The sequence below is a fragment of the Carassius auratus genome, chromosome 36 (assembly GCF_003368295.1).
Source record: "Carassius auratus strain Wakin chromosome 36, ASM336829v1, whole genome shotgun sequence".
In the NCBI taxonomy this organism is placed as follows: Eukaryota; Metazoa; Chordata; class Actinopteri; order Cypriniformes; family Cyprinidae; genus Carassius; species Carassius auratus.
Window position 1 is genome coordinate 3,450,659 of NC_039278.1, and position 21,717 is coordinate 3,472,375.

General features: G+C 39.0%; 1 protein-coding gene across 1 annotated transcript in view; it reads right to left on the reverse strand.

Moving 5' to 3' along the window:
* Nucleotides 1-36: 36 nt before the first annotated feature.
* LOC113054987 (APC regulator of WNT signaling pathway 2) overlaps nucleotides 37-21,717 on the reverse strand; it is a 32,693-nt gene continuing 11,012 nt past the window's right edge. Inside the window, exons 2-15 of the mRNA XM_026220856.1 lie at nucleotides 19,996-20,154; nucleotides 16,208-16,298; nucleotides 13,978-14,236; nucleotides 13,128-13,236; nucleotides 12,610-12,723; nucleotides 12,240-12,335; nucleotides 9,921-10,010; nucleotides 7,551-7,932; nucleotides 7,111-7,209; nucleotides 6,849-6,988; nucleotides 6,647-6,724; nucleotides 6,380-6,496; nucleotides 6,079-6,293; nucleotides 37-5,992 (exon numbers count right to left, since the gene is read on the reverse strand). Of these exons, the coding sequence (XP_026076641.1) occupies nucleotides 415-5,992; nucleotides 6,079-6,293; nucleotides 6,380-6,496; nucleotides 6,647-6,724; nucleotides 6,849-6,988; nucleotides 7,111-7,209; nucleotides 7,551-7,932; nucleotides 9,921-10,010; nucleotides 12,240-12,335; nucleotides 12,610-12,723; nucleotides 13,128-13,236; nucleotides 13,978-14,236; nucleotides 16,208-16,298; nucleotides 19,996-20,139 (7,512 nt within the window). The 5' untranslated portion in view covers nucleotides 20,140-20,154 and the 3' untranslated portion in view covers nucleotides 37-414. The remainder of the gene's footprint in view (nucleotides 5,993-6,078; nucleotides 6,294-6,379; nucleotides 6,497-6,646; nucleotides 6,725-6,848; nucleotides 6,989-7,110; nucleotides 7,210-7,550; nucleotides 7,933-9,920; nucleotides 10,011-12,239; nucleotides 12,336-12,609; nucleotides 12,724-13,127; nucleotides 13,237-13,977; nucleotides 14,237-16,207; nucleotides 16,299-19,995; nucleotides 20,155-21,717) is intronic.

Sequence of the window (21,717 nt, forward strand, 5' to 3'; positions counted from 1 at the left end):
TTAAAGTATTTTTCACTGTTCTAAATGTGGGCCATCATTTGTACCAGTGGATAACACTTTGAGACAGTCTTTGTCATGTGAGATTAATAGTCCAACTAGCACAAGCAGTGATTATTATCAATGTACAAAAATATAAAAAAAATGGGTACACCCTCACTTGTGGTAGGTTAGGTTAATGTTGTGAATCCAGTGAGATTCTATAGTACATGGGTAATTGTTCACATCCAGATTGTTTTTTATTTGTTTTTGTTTTGTTTTTTCGAATAGGTAAAACTTCAGATGCAAGTGATGGCAAAGCATAAGACTCAGTAAATATCCGAGGTAAAGAAAATCATATCCATTACCACCTGAACTTTTACCGCATCCAGAGCATAGTACTTTGTCAAGATTTGAACCTTGGACAGAATAAAGATTTTATGCTTCATGGTTTTCCCCTGTCTTCTCTGACATTGTTTGCGCTTGTCCATGTGTCTGTGGAGAGCAGCAGACCATGGGGCTGGGGATGTAGTTGAAAGGAGTAACCCTGACAGCTTTACTTGGTGAGCTCTGTCTGAAATGGCCAACACCACCACTGGGGGTACTTTCCACTGATTGAAAGGTGGAGGTTGATGCTGTGCTGTAGGTTTTTAGAGATCCATCCGAATCCCCATCTTGGAGAGTATTCCCAAAGCCCATGCTTATTTTCCTGGGCAGGGCCATCTTTGTGGCCTCATCTGTAATGCTAAGAACTTTTTCAATTGTGGGAGAGGTGCTTGAATTAGTTTTGTTGGCTGAGTAGTCCTCAGTTTGAACAGTTGCATCACTTGTTTTCCGTGATGCTAGGGTAATAGTAGGCCATTTCCCTGGTAGTGGTGGTGGCATCTGTTTGATGCCCTCAGGTGAAGGCAACAGAGGCAGTGCAGTGGGTGGAAGGGTGCTCTTTAATATCTGGGGAATGTCCTCATCACGAATCCTTCTCCAGGTCACTCTGTCAGAGTTACGTGAACCAGCTCTCTGTTGCTTCTGATTTGTGTCCCTTTCACTTTTAGCTCGTCCGCTTGAGTCAGAGGATGAAGAACGAAGAGAGGAGCGACTGGTGCCACGACTCAAGACATTAATGCTTGGTGAGGAGGAATATCTTTTGACGGTATCCTCCCTCTTTTCTCTTGGCCTTGGACCGGGTGTATTTCTCTGGGAGGCTCTGCAAGGACTTTCTGAGCTTGTTCGTCTAGCTGGACGTTTTACAGTGACGTCCCTATCGATAGAGGTGGCTCTTGATGGGGCCATGCCTTGTCTGAGTATCCCGTGTTCCTGCACTTGTCTTTGCCCTTCAGTAACAGGCATTCTTTTTGGACCTTGAACTGCTTCCTTGAGCTCCTGACAACGAGAAGAACACAAGAAAACTGCTGGGGCCCCTGGAACTGCTTTTCGGGGTGAGGCTTGCTGTGATGTTGGGACAGAACGTGAAGCGGCATCACGTCTTAAGACTTTTGAGGACTCTTTGATGAATGTCAGTTGTCTGAGAAAACCATTACTATCTGATTCACCACTACTTGAATGACTGGATGTCATGCGAACCAAATCCATTCGATTTGCTGGTAGGATTCTTTTCCCAGACATCTGCGTATTTTGTCTGCTGATGTTAGTGGGCTGGTTGGTTACTAAAGGTGAAATGTTTCTTGTTTGCCTTGATGGATTCTGCATGAATGGTATTCTGACAGGGGATTTCTGTGTTTTCCTGTCTACAGGAGAGTTTGAGTTCTGATTAATGTTTGAAGTTCTTCCTCTTTTGTCCGGTGGACTGCATGGTGCTGAGGCTACCTTCTCTGGACCTTGTTTAATGGTTTGGGTTGGGGAGGTTACTTTTTTCTGAGGATGCCTGGAAGGTGTTGAACTTTGAGATGATCCTGAAGATGAGCTCTTTGGTATCCTGGCAGGTGGTGTTGAGCTTCTTTTGGGCAATGACAACAGAGTGGAATCCATGGGGTGGCCCAGTCTGTGAAGGCTTCTTGACCTGTGCTGAGCTAGATTTGGATTTTTAGGGGCATCTGATTTCTGTATCACTTTTTTAGGTGGTGGTCTTTGAGAGAGAGTTGTCTCTTTCTTGGGCGTGTATATCACTGTTCTACCCCTGAAGACCACAGGAAAGTTTGGAACAGGTTTGCGAGGTGCAAAATCAAGTGGTTTATTAGCCTTTTTGTCATCTTTGTATACCTTCTTCTCTTTAGGAGTAAAGCTCGAATCAGACATAAATGACAGAACTGATTCAGACTCTGATGAAGGTTCCTGGGACTTTGAAGCTTGTAATTTGGTAATTATAGTATTAGCCCCTTCTTGTATTGCTCTCCATTCAACACTGTTGAGATCAGAGTCTTTGTCTGATGCCATTTCATCTGAATCTAGATCATTTTCAGGGCTCCACACTGTTGCTTTCTGAAGAGTAGCTTTGTGTTTGTGCTTATTCTCAGCCTTCTTTTTTCTGGCAGCCTGCTTTTTCTTGTGTTGAGGCATTGCAGATGTTATGCATTTTATCAAAAGATCATCTTCTGAATCCATGCTGACTGAGCTTGGCGAGCTGTTCTCTTCAAACTGGTTGTGTTCTTGCTTTGACTTTGGAGGGCATATGGGGTTGGATGTTAAATTATGTTTATTCCGTATCCACGTATGCTGAGGTTTTTCATGATGTTCCTCAAATTCTGCATCACTCAAAGAGCTAAGGGAGGAACTCAAAGAGTAACATGGAGGTGCTTCCTCTAAAATTTGATTTTGCTTGATTCTGTGAAAACCCTTTTGGTGGTACTTGTAACTGTTGACTTGATCTTGTATATTAGCATTACGGATCACATTAGTCTTGCTTGATTCATAATGTTGTTTCTGTCGCGTCCTATTCATCAGTCCATCCTGTATGTCCACTTTATGGCAGATGGCCACTTCTGTAGTTGTTGGGTGATGCCTAGACTGAAAGCCTAAAGTGTTTTCCTGTGCATAACTCATGGAGCAGGTTTTGTGATTTTGGTACACCTCTGGGTTTTGTTTGCTTATAGGAATATCTAACTGTGGCATGCTTTTTGACAGATTCTGTCCTTGATTTTGGATTTGTCGAACTGGAGACTGGCTTTGTTGAATCCTTTGCTGGGTCATTTTTGCTGTCATCTCTTTACTCTGTATAAGTAATCTCTGAGTGGGTACCATATTTCTGATTGTTTTGTTTAATTGGTTTGAGACTATGTGGGACTGACATGTTTTAGTTGGTTTGTGGAAGCGGGAGAACATGCGTAGGTCTTCAATTCTTTTTGCCTCTATATCAACCAGCTCTTGTGTCTCTTTGTTCCTTTGCCAATCTTTTATTCCTTTAGTTCTGAGTGGATACTGGAGAGTTTCATCGCTCAAGGAAGTGGTGCTTGAGAAATTGATGGGCGTACCTTCAGCAGAGTCAGTGTAAGAGGAATCATCATGATAGATTTCTTTTGAAGACATTCCAAGCTTTTGTCCAGTACACATTTGGTTGTTTTTATTCTGGAGCAGCATAAACACTGGTAATTGCACAGATTTTCGAGTCTGCATGTTGAGAACTTGGTTTGAGAGGTTAGGCATCATAGTTGGCCTTACCTTCTTAAACCTGGAAGGCATGGCAGAATTAATGCACTCTTTCAAAATTTCTATGTCATCATCTGAGTTGCCTTCACTATATTGGTCTTGGTCATCCATGTCCTCTTCTTTTTCAGAATCCTCTGGATCATTGTCTTGCTGGTTAAGCAAAGGAGTAAGTTTGAGCTCCACATCTTTCTGGACATAGTGTTCATGGAGAGGGAGGGCACTCAGACTAGAGGCACATGAGAAATTCTCAATTGGTTTTTCCACAGTGAAATAGATCATTGTGTCCAAATCTGGAGGTAGGTTAAACCTTTCTTTAAAGTCGGCGATTTCCATAAATTTGCGCAAACTGTTTTCCCACTGGCTTCCTACACCACCAAGATTTTGTGTCTCTGGTCCACTGGATTCTGCACAGCATGGAGTTTTGCTGCGACTTGGAGGCATTGTTTGTCCTGGGCTGTCTGGTAAGTCACTGGGGCTAATAGTACCACTTATCATTTCACTACATGGATCACTCTGAATAGAGCTGGCAATTGAAGGAGATTCAAAGCTGCCAAGTGAACTTACTGAACTACAGCGGCTCATTACAAGAGGTGTTTCATGAATGTAGTTTTCTGAAGAGCTGGATGGTGTCCTGTCCTCAAGAATTACTGGAGACACTCCTCTAATGAACTTCTTCTCATTTTTTATTGTACTAGGGATCTCCGTTGGATCAGAGCTGCTGATTTTTTGATCAGTTAATAATAGTTGACTGTCACTCAAGTCATCAAGTGTCTCATCCTCTTCATCTTTTCTCTCAACATTCACATCTTCCACCTCTATGATTTCTAATGAGGAGTCACTCTCTAGGTCATTTTCAGTCTGACTCTGTCCATCAAGAGCTCCATCCCCAGAAGACAGAGAAGACAGAGAACTGCAGCGAGAGAAACATATTGGAGTATTTTCAACAGAATACTTCTGAGGGGTCTCCAGCTGTCCTATTGTGGGGCTTCTTGCAGAGCATATTGGGGAAAACTTGCTAATACTATCTCCAGTCATCACTGTTGGAACCCAAGCTTGCCTGCGCATTGCTTGAGCTGCCTGAACATTGATTGCAGTTTTTGCAATGCCAAACTTGGCAACACTCTGGATCAGAGGAACATGCTGATAGGAGGGAGACAACTTCACAGTTGGTATACTGGCATCTGAAGACACCTTGGTTGATACAGTTGCAGGTGTTGATATAAAAGGTTCTTGGCTCTTCTCTGTATCAGTGGAACCTGAATCAGGCAAAATAGCATCTTTGCTTGTCTCAAAATCTCTTTCAGGGATCTCATTTTGACACATGATTGAAATATGCACACCACTGTTCACTGGTTCCTCATTAGCCACCTTAAGGTCAAGTTTATTTGGACGTCGTTGTCCTGTTGGTTTTGTCGAGGTATCAATCTGGTTCTGACTGCCACAATAGCCATTGCTGGTGCCGCCACTGTTAAGGCTGTCATTGGATAAACTCGAGTTGGCTGTTTTAAGACGCAAGAAGGCATGTGCTCTGCTGAGACACTCTTTAGGTAAAAAAGAGCTGTTGTCAGAAAGATGACAAGGGGAACAGGAAATGGCTCGTCCCTCGTGAAGCTCATCTGGCCCATAATTCCAATCTACAAAATGATCTTCTGAGCTGAGACTGAAGCTGTCCTCTGAGGACGTATGCATGGTAATGTCTTCTACCAGTTTGTCAATTTTAGCCACTGTGCTGGTGATCTTCTTGGCTAGTTTCTCAGCTGCTACAGTCACTTCATCATCAGAGGGTTGTGACCTTTTATTTTCAGTTTGAAAGCTTTCAATGTCTTGCTCAGGCTCCCCCTCTCGCTTACGGGGCTGAGTATTAAGGAAGTTAGGATTGTTCAAGAACATGGAGAGCATGGAGAAGGTTCCAGTGTCCAAGCTAGTTGATACATTAGGCCCCTCATCATCATCAAAACAACCAGAATCTGAGGCGTAGTCTTTTGCTAGGCTCTCAATGTGCCTCAGCGGTTTGTTTATACTTTGATGTTTGAAACGTTGTTTCTCAATTGAATCAAATGTCTCTGCCAGATGCTTCGCATCTAACTCAGCCTCTAATGCTTTCTGCTTCCTCATGTAGAGGGATGGCATGCAGGATCCTGGGGATACAACAGCAGTATCTTTATATTTAAGTGGACGATTTGTGAGGAGGTTTCGCAGAGCTGCAGCACTTCCCATGGCTATCATTTTGTGCTTCGAGTGGATGAGATTGCGCAACATGCTTACAGCTCCAAGATCCCACAGCAATTCCTGGTCCTTTGGACTTCGTGCAGACAGGTTCCAGAGGGTTCCACATGCATTACTCACAATGGTCAGACTGTGAGATCGCAAGTGCTGCAGCAGAGTCTGAAGGCAGTTATGATCCCTGAGGATTTGCCTGAATTAGGAAAACAGGAAGAATTTAAGTGATGTCATTGACACGTTAACCTCTGCTTAATTTGTGGATATGAATAAACATGATACCTGTAATCGTCTCGGGTAGCAATAAGGCTGGACACATTGCGAAGGATACCCCCACCACTCTCAATAATGGCCAGTGAGTTGGTTTGGCATCGATAAGTCAAAGTGCTAACCAAAAAGCCAAGAGAACCATCAACAGAGCAAATTGACACCTTATTCTCAGTGCTGTGTGCTGACAGGTTCCACAATGCACTGAGCACACTCTTTAAAGTGGACTCCTGTGAAGAAGACCAGACGGGTAAATCACTCATATTCAGATTTATTGAATGTAAGAAATGGATATCATAGAAATGTTTGACTGTACCTTTGTAGCCTGTAGTGCACAAGTCATAAGTGCTGACACACTGCCGACATCTCTCAAAGCCCTCTTGCTGTTGATATCAGCACGCCATGACAAGTTTCTCAGTATACTTGACACTACCTAAAAGCAATGACAAATCACAGTGCTGTTGTGGGCCAAATAATTAATACCAATACAAATACCAATTAAATTAGCTGTTGCATAATATTTGTTGTACTATAAGTTAATAAAGGAGTGATGGTTTGCACTATGGAAAAGTAGTTTATGTACCTGCTGTAATTCCTCGCTATCAGATGCAAGCTGTGCAACAATAGCTTGAAGACAGTTTCTCTTTGAGCAAAGAGTAGCCTGGTAAAGTTGATTAAGAGCATTCTGTCAACGTCACTGATTTAATTATTATAAAGAAATGAGAATGACTTGTTTTTCATTTTTATGCGATTCCACACTTGTATGCAATAATTAGAAAATGTACCTTATTCACAACATCTCCATATGTAAGATTAGTGAGTGCCATTCCTGCGTAACGCCGGAGGGCCATATTGATTGGCTCATTTTGCATGCCATACATTTCTTGATCCAGCTGCATTAGCTCCGCAATCGCTTGCAGGCCCCCTAAAAGTTACATAAATTAGCATCTTCACTGTGTTTTTAATTCATGGGAAATGTGCTTATTTACAACCACAGCATACACTCTATTGCTCTTTGGTCTTCTAAGAGACACTATATTCATGTACCTAGATCATTCATCGCCCTGCGGTACTCTTCCTCAAAAGATAACTTCATTATTGCACACAAGGCCTGGCACATCTGGGGATCCACTGGCTCAGGGATTTCTGTGAATATCAAAGTAAATGTATACTTATATGAATCATTTAATGTTATGGGAACAGTATGTATGACAAATTATTTTTAGAAAATCAGCAAAATATATTTTAATTCATGAATAAAAAAACAAAAATCGAAATCACCATATAGAAACAATCTAGTTTATCTGATACTTAAAGTAAGTACTTATAAGTAAATGGCTTACACTATTTGTAACTTATATGCATAAGCTTTGTCCTTCTGTTTGGAATTTGACATGTACACAAACAAAAAATATGATTATTCATAACAAATGAATGGCAAGTCTGACGGTATATAACACACTGACTATAACCTAAGCAGGGCTCACCTGTGGTTTTGGCACCACCAGATGATGGGATACTTAAATGATTCTCAATCCAGTCCCAGCCATTCTCGCAGTGTAAGCGGATCTGCTCTAGCACATGAAGGACTCTCATCTCGCGTCGTGCTTGGCCCTCATCTGGCTGTGAGTACACAATGTTGTGCAGGGCAGCACTGGCTCTGGAACGGGCTTCTCGACTATAACCTCCTGTCCCAGCTGCCTCCCCAGTGCCACCCTCATGTAGTATTTGCACAAGCAGTGGGACGCAACCAGACTTGCGCATGGCAATGCAGCTTTCCTGTGAGCTTGACATTGCCAGAAGGGTGCGGGACATCTCCTCTCGATCTCTAGAGGCCAGCATGGACAGCAGCCAAAACACCATTTCCACCTGCAACCATAACACAATATAACTATAGTTGACATACACTGTTCATTATTGCACTATTGTTTTTGATTAATGTATGTTGAGTTTAAAACTGTATGAATATTGCATATGAGGTCAGAAGTTCAATGCCAATGACTGAACAACCAATGTTGTGTTAAAACATAGTATATTTAAAGGGTTAGTTCACCCAAAAATCTAAATTTTGTAATTAATAACTCACCCTCACGTCGTTCCAAACCCGTGAGACCTCCGTTTATCTTTGGAACACAGTTTAAGATATTTTAGATTTAGTCCGAGAGCTCTCAGTCCCTCCACTGAAGCTGTGTGTACGGTCTACTGTCCATGTCCAGAAAGGTAAGAAAAACATCATCAAAGTAATCCATGTGACATCAGAGGGTCAGTTAGAATTTGTTGAAGCATCGAAAATACATTTTGGTCCAAAAATAGCAAAAACTACGACTTTATTCAGCATTGTCTTCTCTTCCGTGTCTGTTGTGAGAGAGAGTTAAAAACAAAGCAGTTTGTGATATCCGGTTCACGAACGAATCATTCGATATAACCGGATTTTCTTGAACCAGTTCACCAAATCTAATTGACTCGTTTTAAACAGTTCGCGTCTCCAATACGCATTAATCCACAAATGACTTAAGCTGTTAACTTTTTTAATGTGGCTGACACTCCCTCTGAGTTCAAACAAACCAATATCCCGGAGTAATTCATTTACTCACACACACATCGTCTGAACTGAACTGATTCTTTTGGTGATTGATTCTGAACTGATTCTGTGCTAATGTTATGAGCGTGGGTAAACCGAAGGCTTGAATCAAGGGCAATCATCGCCAATGACGTCATTACGTCGAGCGCAAAAGAACTGGTGAACAGTTTTCTTCAACTGGTTTATTGAATCGAACTGTCCGAAAGAACTACTGGTGATCCGAAAACCGATGCAAAAAGTTCTTGACTCATGAACAAGTCATTATCTGGCTCGGCTCGGTGTTCATCTTCAGTTCTCTCTACACAGCAGGTCAGTCAGTGTACTGTTTGAGTAAATGAATTACTCCGGGATATTGGTTTGTTTTAACTCAGAGAGAGTGTCAGCCACATTAAAAATGTTAACAGCTTAAGTCATTCGTGGATTAATGCGTATTGAAGACGCAAACCATTTCAAACGATTCAGTTCGATTTGGTGAACTGGTTCAAAAAGATCCGGTTACATCGAATGATCCGTTCGCAAACCGGATATCACAAACTGCTTTGTTTTGAACTCTCTCTCACAACAGACACGGAAGAGAAGACAATGCTGAATAAAGTCATAGTTTTTGCTATTTTTGGACCAAAATGTATTTTCGATGCTTCAACAAATTCTAACTGACCCTCTGATGTCACATAGACTACTTTGAAGATGTTTTTCTTACCTTTCTGGACATGGACAGTATACCGTACACACAGCTTCAATGGAGGGACTAAATCTAAAATATCTTAAACTGTGTTCTGAAGATAAACGGAGATCTTACTGGTTTGGAACGACATGAGGGTAAGTTATTAAATACATAATTTAGATTTTTGGGTGAACTAACCCTTTAACAACAGGGACTGAACAATTGTATAGATATTTAGGTTAATTTAGGATATTTCGTATATTATTTACAGCTAGCTTTTTTATTTATAATTTATTTCTTAATATGATATTGGTTTTAGAAGAAGCCATCAATTCGTTCTCCCATCTGCTTGTTTTATGTAGGGTTGAAGAGATGCTGGAGCCTATCTCAGCATCTCTGGCCAAGAATAGGAAATATCCTAGACAGATGGTAAGTCCATCAGAGGACTAACACACAGTGCAGGCAACCATAATTTTTCAAATTTATTTTTATGTATTTTTTAAAATATAGTATGAAGTACAAATAGATAGGCTGCTGTGTTTACATAAAGACGAACATTGCCTCTTAGTATATAATTAAATTCTAACATGATCTGTATGACAATGGTCTTACTTTGCTCCCTGCTTCTCCAGGGGCCTCCGAAGTACCAGCATTTGTGGATTCCATGTCAGGCACAGATGCTTTGGAGAGGCACTCGGTGCTCTGTGGACACAGAGGGTAAGGTTTATTATTTGTTCCTGTTTGGTACAAAAGGTACTTGGAAATCTGATTGTATGGCTGACTTAACACATTAATATTTATTAAAACACCAAAATACTGTAAATCTGTGCTGTATTAAGACTGATCCACACATACTGAGTGTATATATTCTTCAAAATAAAGAAAAAATTAAGGCACTCAGTGGCTGTCAAACCTGAGGTGTTCTGTAAACTGTGGCTATTCTGCTACAGAGCCAAAGAGAAACTTAATAACATCGCCATAACACCAGTTAAAGTGAAAGTGACATGACATACAGCCAAGTATGGTGACCCATACTCTGAATTCGTGCTCTGCATTTAACCCATACAAAGTGCACACACACACAGCAGTGTACACACACACATCGTGAACACACACCCGGAGCAGTGGGCAGCCATTTATGCTGCGGTGCCCAGGGAGCAGTTGGGGGGGGTTCGGCGCCTTGCTCAAGAGCACTGTGCATATTCTCCCCCCATTTACAATTCGTGCCGGCTCAAGACGCTAACCTTTGGAGTACAAGTCCAAATCTCTAACCATTAGGCCACGACTTCCCCCATGTGTGACTGAACGTGCATATGGAGACTGAATCAGCACCACAGCCAAAACACTTGATTCATTCTTTCATGCCCAAACCCATCACTAAGGCAACATTTGGCACCAGCTATAAATGTGATCTACTAGATTACAAGAAAGGACATAGACATGGCTTGAAAGATATTCTAGAGTCTTCAGAATATAATTTTGATGATTTTAAGAGCTCAGTAAGTACTATGTAATTTATTTGACCTAAATGCTTAATATAAGCCTTGTATACACACACATTAATTGTGAAGCTGAATTTATCATTATTATTATATAATGTTGGACTGGACAATGAAGGAAAAGCAGCTACTGAATGACAAACATACATGTGAAGTCCATCAGTACTGTTAAAAAATTATATTTATTTGTTGAACTGTTTCGGTTACTGCATAATTCACATGCTTCCACTTAATTTCATAGTTTGGATGACTTAACTATTAATCCAAATAGTAATAATGCAAAATGAGTTGAGGAGTCCAGTGAGGGTCCCAAATAATTCACAACATCTAAAGATTTACTTGCTGCATATAAATTAAATGCCGAACTTGTACTGCAGGTTTCATCATATTCTGACTATTTCAGATTTCTCAGCCTTATTTTACATTAGGTTTGAAGAGCTCACTGTCAGTCTGATGCGTGCCGAATAGAGAGGTATCTGTGCTGTGATGGGAATCCTTTAGACTGCTTCAAAAAGACAGCTTCCCAGTTACTGAGCAGCCAATAGGAGGCAGCTTGCAGATGGCATGTCCTGTTTTCTGCTTAGCAACACTGAGTGCCAGCCTGTGCTGTGAGAGAGTGCCAGGTGAGACTGGGTGCATGTGAAGCTGTGCAGTGCAAAGACAATTGCTAGCAATGCAAAAGCAACTTTACATTTAGCTCTGTTATATAATATATACAGTAATTCCTATTTACAACCTCCATCCATTACCTTCCAGCAGGCTGGTTCAGTCATCAATGTCCTCTGTGGTGTTAGTGTTAGTGTTAAAACATAATCAATATATTCTTAAAATTATCAATATGATATAGATATATATATAGCTTTCTCAGAATAAATTTTTAAACATCTAGTCAGATATTTTATCCTTGGACCAGTGTTGCCAAGTCTGCGGTTTTCCTGCAGAATTTGGGTACTTTAACGCTGTTGTTGCGGGTTGGTTTTCATTTTCGGTGTTGAAGCAACCCAAAAAAACGTGATAATTAGCCCCTAAAATGCTTACATTTACCAGGGGAACCCCACCAAATAAATTGCGTATTTTATCAATTTTTGCAATTTTTTATCACATTTTTAATCAATTTTTTTTATCAAGGGACCCTCCTCGAAATGCGATTGGGCTAGTTTCTGGCTAGTTTAGTAACATTTGGCCGGGTGTTGTTGTGAAAACCTGGCGACCCTGCCTTGGACACTGTTTTATGGCTGTCGGTTATATGTCGGTTATATTTCATATACTCAACTTTGATTTAGTAGGTTTTTTAATATTAATAATGTTTTAAAATAAAACTGTTGCCTTTATTTAAACTTTTTAAGAATTTTTATTATTTGTTATCATTGCGAGCATCACAGTTGAATTGTATGATTCAGGCTCAAATGGAGGACAGGGGTGAATGTGTCACCTGAGTCTCTGGTAGAGCGCTCTTCTCTTGAGGACCACGTGAGCTCTGGGCCTCCTGAAGCTCTTTCTCCAGCTGCTCCAATCGAGCAACACGGATCTGAAACATGCACAGTACTTAATATATAGTGAACATCTGAATGCATTCTGTACTTTCAGAGAACATTATCATACACCGTTTTATCATAAAACGAACACCAGCATCCAAAACACAATGTAAGCTGTGCTGGAGGTTTGAACTGTAGGATTGTGGTTCAGGTCAAGTGTTGATAAAAGCATGACGTGTTTGTGACAGACATGTGACATTTAAGCTGGATTTACAACTGGATCTTTGTTGATGAAAACGTGGCTTTAAATCTATAATCTGCTTTTACTTGTGTTCTCTGAACCATCTCGTCACTGGTGCCGAAACGTTCCTCCATCACAGAACGCAGTTGCTGGGCTTCAAACTCCAGCTGTTGACGAATAAAATCCACTTGTATGGAGAACTGCGAAGCACAGAAAAACGCCCAGATATCATTTGTACTGCATGGGTACCGTTGTTTTTACCATTCAAAACAAGATCAAACCTCTAGAGACATGAACAAGACTTGTAGACTGAACAAACCATTCCATAAAACATATTTAAACAACATGCTTATTGTATGGATTCAATAAAAAAGATAAATCATAGGTTTGGAACAATATTCTATAAGTAAATAATGACAGACTTGTCATGTTTGGCTGAAATGTGTTTAAGAATCAAACTAGACAAGGGCATTACCTAGTAAAAAAAAAAAAAATCTATGTTAAGGACAATCTGGCCATTAGCAGTAAAACCAGGTGACCTTATTTTTGGCTACAGACGCACACAGTCCTGTCAGTGAGTGATTGCAGTGGAAAGGCTGCTTACCGTATCAAGCCGCGGCAGTTCAGCCAGTCTCTGAGACAATCCTTGCAGCTGTGAGTAATACCACCGCCGCTCTCTCTCCTCCTTCTCTATTTCACTCATCAACATGGACCTAAAACACACAAACACACACTCCTGAAACCTGACATTACTGTGCTCAATTGCTGTTGGGCAGAGCATTTTCCTGAGTGTCATTTTAAATAGAATTGGCCACAGACCACATACATTTTTATTACACACACAAACACACACACGCACGCACACACACACACACACACACACATATATATTCTGCATATTTATTCCTTGGTATGTAGAATACTTGTTAATACACACACATGAACAACTATTCAAAAGTTTGTGATCTGTATAGATTTATTATTTATTAATATATGTATTAATTATAAATGTATTATTTATTAATAGATTCATGTTTTTGAAAGAAGTCAGTTGTGTAAAAATTTAGGCTTTTATTCAAATCAATTAAAAATACAGTAAAATAAAAAATACATTAAAAACAGTAATACTGTGAAATTACAATTTAAAACAACAGTTTTCTATTTTAAAATTCAGTGTCACATGATTTTCAAAAATCATAATTTTCTCTGTACTTAAAGGGTCATTAAAAACCTCTGAGATTTTAGCAGAGTGTTTGTGTTGCACATCATAGAAGATAATGTTAGCATCCTGTAAAACAACCTACTTTTGACTAGCAATAGAAAGTAATTATGGTTCATGGATGTTACCTAAACTAAAGACTACTGGTTATTAAAGAGGACAAACCTCTGAGGGAAATAACATTTTGGTTAAATAACGAGACAGATGATTAGAGTTTTTGATGTGATGATCTCACCTCTCTTTACAGAGATCCTCTAAGTGCTGGGCAGTGACACGGCCCTCTCCAGTCACCTGATGAGGGTTCCCGGGGTGCATGGCTGTGCCCTCTCCAGACGAGGACTGGCGGGACGGTGGACAGACGGGACTCCTAGCTCTGCCGATGCTCAGTCTCTCTTCGCCATCACCTACCTGGCTAGCCATCGTCTCCGGGAACACACGCAGGTTGTGAGGCTGGTACTTGAGCTCGTAGTAGTTGGTCAAGTCCATATGTAGCTCTAGAAAAACAAGGAAATTCATTTTTTGGTCTTTTGTAGATTCTTTAATTTCTTTTGTTGACCATCGGTTGATTCATTGATTTTAATCGTTCTTCATTTTGATTAACCAATAACAATTCTTAATCCAAAGATTGATCGTTAAGTCTATGCTGTTTTCTGATGATGCATGCTTGTAGTTCATGTAGTTTATAGTTCAGTTTAGGTTTTCCACACACAGTTTGTATGTTCCACTGATATACTGTGAGCAGAATGGGAAATGCGCTAGTAAAGAAGCCTAGCATGAGAGCTATTCTGTGTACATGTCTTTATGCTATGATTTAATTAATTACATGCAAGCACGGCATGTTTTAAAATAAAGACGCAGTTAGCAACCACCGAATAGCCCATATTTCGATCTAATAATGATGAATAATTAATATTCTGTAAACTCATTTTGGCCAGGAATGTTTTCATGCCATTTTCTTTTCATATTACCTCTGTTTAACGCTAGTATTAACAATGTTTACTTGATGTAAATGCTCTAATTCTGCTGCTCCACAAGCGCCACCTTCTGGCAAAGAGTGAATTTGCATACACACTTATTGATATTTTAAACAGAACAGTTTTATAAATGTTAACTGACATGTCAACATGAAAAATTCGAAATTCGGCATGAATTACTGTCAGAAAGATAAAATAAATAAATAAATAAATAATCGCTTGTGTAGGGGGCCTACCGTAATGCTGTAGCACAAGGGTCTCTAGTTATCTTTAGTTACCCCTTATGTTTTGCCATTCATAATATAACATATGCACACATTATTATATTTTACTTAACCTTCAAATAGTGATCCTTTATTTAATGTATGTTAAATATTGCAATGTTTTTATGACAGCCACAGTTTAAATTTTGTACACTGTAGAATGCAAAACCAAATTATATGATTAAAAAGATAATATAAAAACTGATTTATGTGCAGTTTAAATGTTCGTACACAAATGTTCAGTTTGATGATTATTATATCTAAAAAATAAATAGCAGTTTTTATTTAAAAGTTTGAACCTAACCTTTAGTATTACAGTAATGTACAACTGACAGGGTTCCTTTTATATAGTTACAGCATTAGTTGAGAGATTATTATCATTAAGAACATTGACATGTACTGTACCTGATATACAGAGTATACAAATGATATTGAATATAAACTTAAACGGAAATGACTTGTGAAATCTTTGTCAGTAACCAAGCCTACCAAGAATCATAAACAGAACTGAATGTCCGGGAAATTATTCAGTTTCAGTATTTTTAAAAATCTGAATGAGAACCAGTTCCCCGTTTCCATCCCAGTAAGGTCACTACAGTGTTGTTATATTCAAAGTTGTCTGGAAAGTTATGTGAATTGATTTATCAAAATGTTATCTGATCTTGACCTAAGTTGCAATGCAATACCAGACAAATAAAGTTGCTCTAAAAAATAACAAAAGCGGTTTTCATCAACAATAGGATGGCTTTTATAGAAGAAAAAAAAAAACTTTGCTGATTTGGCATGTCCTCAATAGAGTTTGGATTGTTCAGTGTTTAACTGAAACAGTTTTGCAAAGAGGAATATTACAAAATTTCTTGTAACTGCTGTGCAGTTGTGATCTGCAATTACAGGACACGTTTGGTGCAGGTTAAATAAAACCCATGTAACTTAACATTAGCTTCAGATTTTTTGTAGCACTTGTTTAAACAGGCCTTTTAATTAGAATGTAACTTCAAATTAAATTTATCTGAATTCCATTAACTATTCTATAAAGGTATTCTTAATATTGGTTTAATTCTGTGTTATTTTTATGGTAATTAATCATATCGATTTTGTGTAAAATATCTTGTTAATTCATCAAAAACATCATTAAATAGGTAAATAAATATATTACAATGAAAAGCTAAATGCCACAGTTAAATGAACAGCAACAGCTATGTAGAAGTGGATAGGCTTCCTCCAGTACCTTTGAGCTGGTCCAGCACATCAGTTCTGCCTGAAGAGGCAAGGGTTCCAGCCTCCTGCTCCAGTTTACTCTGCAGCTGCCTCAGAACCCCCTGTTACAGCAAAAGCAGACCGTTTCGTCGGTAGAGTTCAGTTTAGTGAAAAGCAAAAAGAGAAACCAGATGACCTCATCTTTATAATGCATGCATCAGCTCAGTTTGAGGGGAGAACTGATTGTGAGAGTGAAAAGATTTGACAGGGATTACACTCAGCATCTGGGCACGTGAGCCACAGTGGAATCATGGGATGTTGAATATGACCCATGCATCACCTATAATCTCATAAAAACAGTTGCTGAATCAGTTTCAATTAATGCTTTTGTGTAGAGAAAGGCTTAGAGCATTTTCATTCGACAAATAAATGAATCCTCAGAGTACGAGCTGTGTGTTTTTTTTTTTTTTTTTTATGGATTATTAAAGGGATACTTCGCCCCCAAATCTTTATAAGTCTTAATTTACTCACCCTCATGCTGTTTTAAACCTGTATGCATTTTTTTTTTTTGAAGGAACACAAAACATGATATTCTGAATAATGTTTCAATAAATATTTTTTTGTCAATACTGTACAATGAAAGTCAATGGGGACAAATTTTGGTTGGGCTCCAGCATTCTTCGAAGTATTTTCTTTTGTGTTCCACAGAATAAATAATTTTAATGAATATTGGATATATCCACAAAATGTATAATAATAATAAAGAAAATACTAACCCAAAAAAATTTGTTTAAATATAAAAGTAGTGTAAATATAATGAACCTTTGTAGAATTATTATATATGAATGTTGCAACTGTTACCATTTGAAATTAGTAGCTATCTCTAAGTCAAACTAAAACTGACAGAACAAAGCTCTTGATTCCTAATGAGCTCTTTAGGGGCTTTATTCCCAGTAGGATTAATGTCTCCAAGCAGTTAAATTGACAAAAACAGGCATGGATCTGTATTATTCAACCTACACACATCCTTTTACGTGTATTTCTTCATCTGAGTAATTTCAGTGCCATCTTCAGTGGTTTGTCGGTGTGATTTCAAGCGCAGAATCGTTTAATATGAACAGGAAAAAGACTCTTATTTTACTGGAACTGGAAAGCTGAACCGGCATGAAGCTCATGTAACACATCGAACATTCTACAATTTAAGACACAGGGTCAATAATAAAATTAGCTCCATGGTCTAACGGTTGCCTTCTCTGCTCCTCTGAGAGATGTAATGGGCAACAGTGATTTAAAACTGTGCTCAAACATCATTCGGCTTAGAGACACTGGACATTCATCATTAAAATCTCCAGACATTTTGTGGAAAGTATTGTCAGGGCTGAGACAAACCAGTGCAAGGGAGACTCAGTCCTCACCACAGAGATCTACCCTTCACACTGCTCTTCATACTTCATACGCATTAGACAAAACCATCAGAAACACTGAACAGACAATATTCCAAATGAAAGCATTTTTGTCACAATTGTGACTTGATGTTTAGATGTTTTTTTTTTTTTTTTTACAATGTTAATGTTGTAGAGGGGTCATATAATCTATTATAATCTCTCTTTTGAAATACATATAAAAATTGGTCTATGAAAACGTAATATTTCAAACTCCACAGTCCAAAAAGACACTTTATTGAAACTAAGCCTTGCCACATTTACACATCAACAATGACTATTTGTTGTTCAGAAAAAGGGCTGTCTATTTAATGAAGTTATATAATATAATATAATATAATATAATATAATATAATATAATATAATATAATATAATATAATATAATATATGACAAAACTAAATTTTAAAAGTTATATTTTTTCCTGAAAACATAAAATATAAAATCAAATTCAAAACATAATCAAAACCATAACAGTATTTCAATGATAAGAAAAAATAAATGTATTTTTTTTTAAATAGCACTGGATCTGGCTGAGTGTCAGCTCTTAAATGCATAGCAGCACAAAATAGCCAATCATTTTACCTCAGGCTAGAAAATTAAATGATGAAATGAACCGTTTAGATGTGTGTGTTTGGTTACAACACTTCTTTCTATCCCAGTTTTATTTGTAAAGCAACAATTTCAGCCTTTCATAGTGTAAACCTCCAAATCACCAATCCTGCTCCTGAAGAGCTCCTGTCCTGCAGACTTCAGTATACCAGTCTGTAATGTTGAAGTAACCCTGAACACCTTCATTAGTTGTTTAGGTGATTAGGTGTTTAATTGTGGTTGGAAATCTGTAGGATGGTGTTGCTCCAGGAGCAGGGTTGGAGACCCCCAGTGTTGGTCATCGTACTTAGTTAAAAAGTAATTAGTTATAGTTACAAATTACTCCTCCTAAAATGTAACTGAGTTAGTAACTCAGTTACCACATTGTAAAAGTAATTAGTTACTCAGCAAAGTAACTATGACGTTATTTTTTTATGTTCCATAATGCTATTATGTCATATATTACATCTTTAATATATAAGATGTTTATATTAACTGATTGAATAATAAAAAAACTAAGTATTTTAGAAAATTTGGTATTTATTTGAACTCAATATATTGCAGCCTGCCATATGATTTGCATAGAAATAAAACATAAAAAAATAAATATTGAAAATAAAATTCAAGTGTAAAATTAAGACAAACAAATTTAAACTTGGGTAAAAAGAAACAAAGGGAAACCTGGCCATTAGTGCAAATCTCTGTAACTGTATATTAGGCTTAACGTTACTGCACAATGAACAGAACACTATCCAACTCTTATGGTGCGTTCACACCAGACGCAAATGATTTTAATAGACAAATAGACAACCTCCGAAAATCAGCGAAACACATTCTTAAATAGACGCTGTCTTTATAAATAAACCGCATATTTGAGTTTAAAACAACTACATTCTCACATTAAATGCTTTTAAAACTAGATTTATTTGCGCAAGTCGCGTCTGGTGTGAACACAGCATTAAATATTCATTACAGTAACATGTTAGCATGTGTTGATGTGAGGTGGTTCATAAGATTTGAGTTGCTTGAGGCAGACGTGGATAAAGTCTTTTTTCCTGGGCATGCCGTGCATGTTACAGAAACATTCTTGCCTTTAATTCCCGGTACTTCAAGTTCGAGAACGCCATTATCGCTGATGCCGTTGCAGTGAGACAGCGTGAGCATGGCACCGCCCACCCAGCCAATCATCATCGGATTTGCAACATTGTCAGGCAGCTGATGTGTACCACTAGCCAAAGCATGACACCTCGCGCTTTATTCAACCAAACTGTAGTAACGCGACACTTTACATTGTCAGTAACAATAACGCCGTTGCAATGACATTAAAAGTAATTAATTAGATTACTCCGTTACTGAAAATGTAACTCCGTTAGTAACGCCGTTATACTTAAACGCCGTTACTCCCAACACTGGAGACCCCTGGTGTAAAGTATCTTTGGTGCTTTCAAAACATTGTGTTTTGTTTGAGCAATTCAACATGTCAACTTTATGTATATCAGAAGACTGATAGAGGACATAGCACAGCTGCCTGGAAACATCTGAAAATGGCTTGATTTTTTTTTTTCAGTTCTGTTTTGGCCAATATCATTCTCAAAGATTATTTTGAACTTGTGTAACAGTTTCCGTTTTATTTCAGAAGAGCTCTAACAGGTTCAAGCAGAATCAAAGATCTAGTATGAGGCCTGACTCCAGCTCTTGGGCCATGATCATACCTGGGTGGTCGAGGCCTACTTGTTGAGCCAAGGCTGTCATTTGAATAAATTTGATATAATCTGAGCTCCACTCACCTTCATGTCAGAGGTTTCATTCTCCAGCTTGGACAGGTGGTGTGAGTTGTCCTGAAGCTCACGGCGCAGGTGAGAGTTCTCCTTACGGAGATCCTCCACCTGTCGCGCCAGCTGGTCATAGGAGGCCGTTGGGTATGACATCATCACTCGGTGGGATCCCTGAGAAGGTCAGAGGGCAGGGGTCAATCAATGCAATCTTAATCACATCTCCAGGGTCATTATTAATTCACTGTATACAGTTGATATCATGACAGTCAACAGTTCATCCTTGGAGAACCATATTGAAAACAAAAATTACTCAAGGTGGTCAAGCTGTTTTAAAGTTTAAGATGGTCAATCATTTTTGGAAAAATTATTACTGGTTTTACTGTTACAAAGTAAAAATAATAGAAACAGTCCCACATGTTGTCATAGTTTTAATGCATTTGTCAAAGACCCCTTTTGAAGTCGGTGAAGTTATTACCTAAACAATATACCCTATATCTGCTCTATTATCTGATTGGTTAGTTTATATTTTAAATCTATCAGTCTGACATTCTGTTCTTTAAAAAAAACTTATAGCTATTTTTCAATTCTTTCCCTAACTGTTGAGCACACTGATCAGGCATATCATCATGACCACCTTCCTAATATTGTGTTGGTCTCACTTTTACTGCCAAAACAGCTCAGACCCGTCGAGGCAGACTCCACTAGACCCCTGAAAGATGCTGTGGTATCTGACACCAAGATGTTAGCAGTAGATCCTTAAAGTCCTGTACTGTAAGTTGTGAGGTGGGGCCTCCAAGGATCTGAATTGTTGTTCAGCACATCCCACAGATGCTTGATTGGATTGAGATCTGGGGAATTTGGAGGCCAAGTCAACACCTTGAACTCATTGATGTTTCTTAAACCACTCCTGAACCATTTTTGCTGAAAGGGGCTACAGCCACCAAGGTTGTACATGGTCTTCAACAATGCTTAGGTAGGTGGTACATGTCGAAGTAACATCCACATGGATGGCAGGATCCAAGGCAGTCGAACGTTGCCCAAAGCATCACACTGCCTCCAGTGGTTTGCCTTCTTCACATAGTGCATATATTCCCCAGATAAGCGACACACACGCACCCAGCCATCTGATTCATCAGACCAGGCCACCTTCTCCCATTTCTCCATGGTCCTGCTCTGATGTTCACGTGCAGACTGTTGAATCGTCCAGTGGTCGATCAGTCAGCATGGGCACCCTGGCTCGTCTGCAGCTATGCAGCCCCATACTCAACAAACTGCGATGCACTGTGTATTCTGACACGTTTCCTTCAGAACCAGCATTAACTTCTTGAGCAATTTGAGCTACTGTAGCTCTTCTGTTGAACCGGACCACATGGGCCACCCTTCGCTGCCCACGTGCATCAGTAAGTCTTGGCCGTTCATGACCCTGACGCTGGTTCACCACTTTTGCTTTCTTGGACCACTTTTGATACTGACCACTGCAGACCGTAATCATCCAATAAGAGCTCCAGTTTTGGAGATGCTCTGACCCAGTCATCTACCCATTACAATTTGGCCCTTGTCAAACTTTCTTCTAACACATCAACTTTCAAGACAAAATGTTCACTTGCTGCTTAATATATCCCCACCCACTAACAGATGCCACGACGAAAAGATGATCAGTGCTCATAATGTTATGCCTTGATTGGTGTGTGTTTATATATATATATTGACCTAAATGAAAATCAGGAATTTTAG